At 47.1% G+C, this 3,282-nt stretch overlaps 1 protein-coding gene across 1 annotated transcript; it reads right to left on the bottom strand.

Moving 5' to 3' along the window:
- Nucleotides 1-299: 299 nt before the first annotated feature.
- Nucleotides 300-1,537, bottom strand: LOC142785407 (THAP domain-containing protein 1-like). The gene is made up of 3 exons (XM_075883890.1): nucleotides 1,352-1,537; nucleotides 1,063-1,258; nucleotides 300-494 (listed from the first exon to the last, which is right to left on the bottom strand). Exons 1-3 carry the CDS (start codon nucleotides 1,417-1,419, stop codon nucleotides 312-314), a joined length of 447 nt encoding a protein of 148 aa, XP_075740005.1. The 5' UTR covers nucleotides 1,420-1,537; the 3' UTR covers nucleotides 300-311.
- Nucleotides 1,538-3,282: the final 1,745 nt, after the last annotated feature.

Below are 3,282 nucleotides of genomic sequence, written 5' to 3'. Positions count from 1 at the left end.
CGTAGCTTACGTGGTTTAACGCAGAAAATAAGCAACCAGGTGCACAGGGGAGTTTAGAAATTAACTTTGTCCCCTTCATTAACCGGTGCACTCGAGAAATGCCACATCAGACAGGAATTTCAATATTTTCCCTGGATTAGAAAAACTGGTGCTGCAGCCATGAATAAAACCAATGTTCTGCTATGACTACAGAACATACCAGGACTACTAACTTGATTCAAATTGGATGCTATCCTAGTGTGCGTAATGTATACAAAGTTATCGTGTTGGTTACCATGAGATTACAAGAAAGTGGCCTGACTAACATCGGACTAGTTACATTCAACCGAGGACGGACCAAGTAGCTGCACTCGGGCAGCGTAGTACAAAAAAAGGCAACTTGCATGGGCTGAGTTCTCTTGCACCGTGGTTGGAGTGTTGTCATTTGGCTGTTCCACTGGGGTCACATCCACAATGGCAGTTCTCTGCTTAGGCGGCTTTCTCTCAGCAGTCCTCTGAAACAGCCGTGTTTCATTCACAGTTATGCTAATTCATTACTGCGAGTGCAAAATGCTGTAAGTAAAAAAATATGCTGGCGTCAAGCATATTATAGCAGTCTAGCAGTTTCTGAATTATACCACTAGCATCTCAGACAGCTATCATAGCACCACTGAGATATATAACGCAGATAGGAGCATTTCAGAAATTGAAAGAAAAAATTGGGCACTTAAAATTCAAGACCTCGCGCTTTGTAACGTAATGGACATGTTTTTCCAATTCCGTTTCATTGCTTACAGTACATGGTTTTCAGAGTAAGTGTGCCAAACAATTTCTCAACCACAGCTTCTCACAGCTACATGTAGATTTTATTGTGCTCCGAGCTAATTTGTAGGGCGTCATTTTTAAAGTGACTCAGCAGATGAACTACGAAAGAAGGTAGCGCCCATTCAGGCGATTTCAGTGTCTAATAAACGTAGCATCAACTAGTTATACGAACGCTAAACGAGCGAACTGCGATGGCCGAACAGTATGCTTTTTTTTTTCCGGGCTGCTATACCAAAATGCCGAGATGTCGTACTATACCTTTTCCAGGTGCTTCGGGAAAGAAAACAAGGTGGGCACGGCGTCAGGCTGTAGCCGAGTTTGTGCGCCCGTTCTGTCAAAACAGTTGTCAGTAAAGTGGTCACTGCAGAGTCTGCTACCTGGGGATGGAGTCCATTTGTCCCTTCTTAAGTTTACCACCCAACGCCGATATAAATCCGGCTTAGAGCGTGGGAACCTGCGTAACAAGAGCCACAGCTTAACGACACTGATATCACGTTTGCGTTTCGCTGCGTATCACGCACGTCGCGCTGAATATTGTAATACTTACAAGTGGAACGTCTTCCCAGACGACTTCTCTGGTCTGCTGGTGCAGTTGACGGCGCAACAAGCAGGCATATTTAGCGGAATGCGCGCGAAACCAGCCCATACGTAGCACGCGCTATGCTGGAACGGCGGCCATTTGTCCGACTTCCGGGACAAGCGCTCGAACTTCCGGCGGCCGCGCGCCGGAGAGCTCGAAACGCCATCCAGCAACCGTAGTGGAGATCAGTGGGCTGCACTATTCCGCGTGGACTTTCACACCACAGTGGCTTAGACGCATGAAGACTTGTTTAACACTTTTACAACGCTGCTCGTGGCTAAATTCTGTTATGATTACATTGTAGGTAGCAGGCCATGCCCTGCAAGTCCATCAGTACTTAGTCAATCACTGCCTGAAATGCGGCTGGTGCATAGGCTACACCGTAGGGTAGGCACTTGTACCGGAAAGGCCCATGTGCGTGGTAACGGTGAGCAGTTTCTGCGCGTGCTCGTCTACTACGAGTTGTAGATACGCCTTACTGAGAACAAGATTCGAAAACACAGCTCCCCCTTCCAACGTGGTGAAAAGTTGTACGTGTAGCGGTAGAGAATGATGGTCAACATCAACGAAGGATTGACGGTAACTTGGAATCCCTTCACGGTCAAATCCCTTTATTCTTTTTTGGTACTAACAGCAGAGGGGTGGCCCACGCCCTGTGCCGCACGCGTTACCCAATGCCTGCCTTCTCCTTATTAAGCAGCTCTTGTTCTACCTGCTCATGTAACGCGTATGGCACTGGTCTCGCTTTACGAAAAACAGGAGTAGCGTGTTTCTTGACCACAATACTACCGTTAAACGCTTTTGTGGCCCCGTATCTTAGTTGAAATACCTCGTGGTACTTATAAGCTAGCTGTGCTTTTTCACGTACGTTCTGTACCCGTACAACAATCGGCCAGTCAAGTTTTATTTTCATTAGCCACTCACGCCCTAATAGTGTTGGCATTCTAGCCCCTGTGCTATCCTTAGCAATCTCAAGTGGCGAGCGAACTTGTTGGCTCTGGTACTTTACATCAACATTCATCAAACCTTTGACTGTCAAATGCGCGCTATTGCAGGAGACTAACGTAACATCTGATTCACTGAAACTTGCATCGGGAAAAGCTTTAACCGTTCAGAGTTTCTTTCCATTTACCAGCAACGTCACTACAATGGCAGGCGTGCCCACCTTACGGTCTGTGTGACACAGTGTCAATATTTCATCACTCATTGCCTCATACACCAGGCAATAAACAGACGCCCTAGTTTTACACATTTTGGCTACATGGCCTTTTTCGTTACACTTAAAACACTGGCCAAGCAACGGTAACATACCTTAGTCTCTTGAGGGCACGATGGTGAAGCTGTTTTCGACGTGACACTCCTGTCGTAGTCCCCACTGGGTGCTTGCTGCTGCGACGCCGATGCTTTTTTTTGTCGCAGTGAACGTCACTGTCGACCATGACCCCCCTTTGTAGGCTCGCCACCATTTCCCTGGTGCCTCTAGTAGCAGACTCTACGGCTGCTACAACACTGCAAGTTCGGTCCCGATTTAATTCCGCATCAGGTGTTGCCAGAAGCTGGCAACGTATGCTGTCGGAACACAATCCTGCGATAAAACGATCTCACAGGGCTTGCTCCATAAATGTGGCTAACTCGTGCGTTGCAGACAGTTTCTTGAGTCTATACTATAAATTCGCTGATGCTTCCGTGCGGGTCTTGCTTTAGTTGGTTAAAACGGTATCTTTCGCAAACATGGAGCATTTCATGGTGTAGTGCTTTTTCAGCGTTGCGATGACCTCTTCATACGTATTCTGGGTGGGCGTGATTGGCAGAAGAAGGCTCCTTAGCGTGACGTACACCTTCGCCCCTACACATGTAAATAGCACTTCCAATTTCTTATTCTCTGCGACGTTGTTAGC

The sequence above is a fragment of the Rhipicephalus microplus genome, chromosome 2, assembly GCF_043290135.1.
Source record: "Rhipicephalus microplus isolate Deutch F79 chromosome 2, USDA_Rmic, whole genome shotgun sequence".
Lineage (NCBI taxonomy): Eukaryota > Metazoa > Arthropoda > Arachnida > Ixodida > Ixodidae > Rhipicephalus > Rhipicephalus microplus.
This window is presented reverse-complemented; position numbering and strand designations above follow the sequence as displayed.

Excerpts from the sequence above, each read along its gene's own strand:
- LOC142785407 (XM_075883890.1), bottom strand. The coding sequence starts at position 1,419 with ATGCCTGCTTGTTGCGCCGTCAACTGCACCAGCAGACCAGAGAAGTCG. Across the intron at positions 1,259-1,351 it reads TCTGGGAAGACGTTCCACTT|GTTCCCACGCTCTAAGCCGG; the intron begins GTAAGTATTACA and ends CTTGTTACGCAG. Across the intron at positions 495-1,062 it reads TCCCGAAGCACCTGGAAAAG|AGGACTGCTGAGAGAAAGCC; the intron begins GTATAGTACGAC and ends CGGCTGTTTCAG.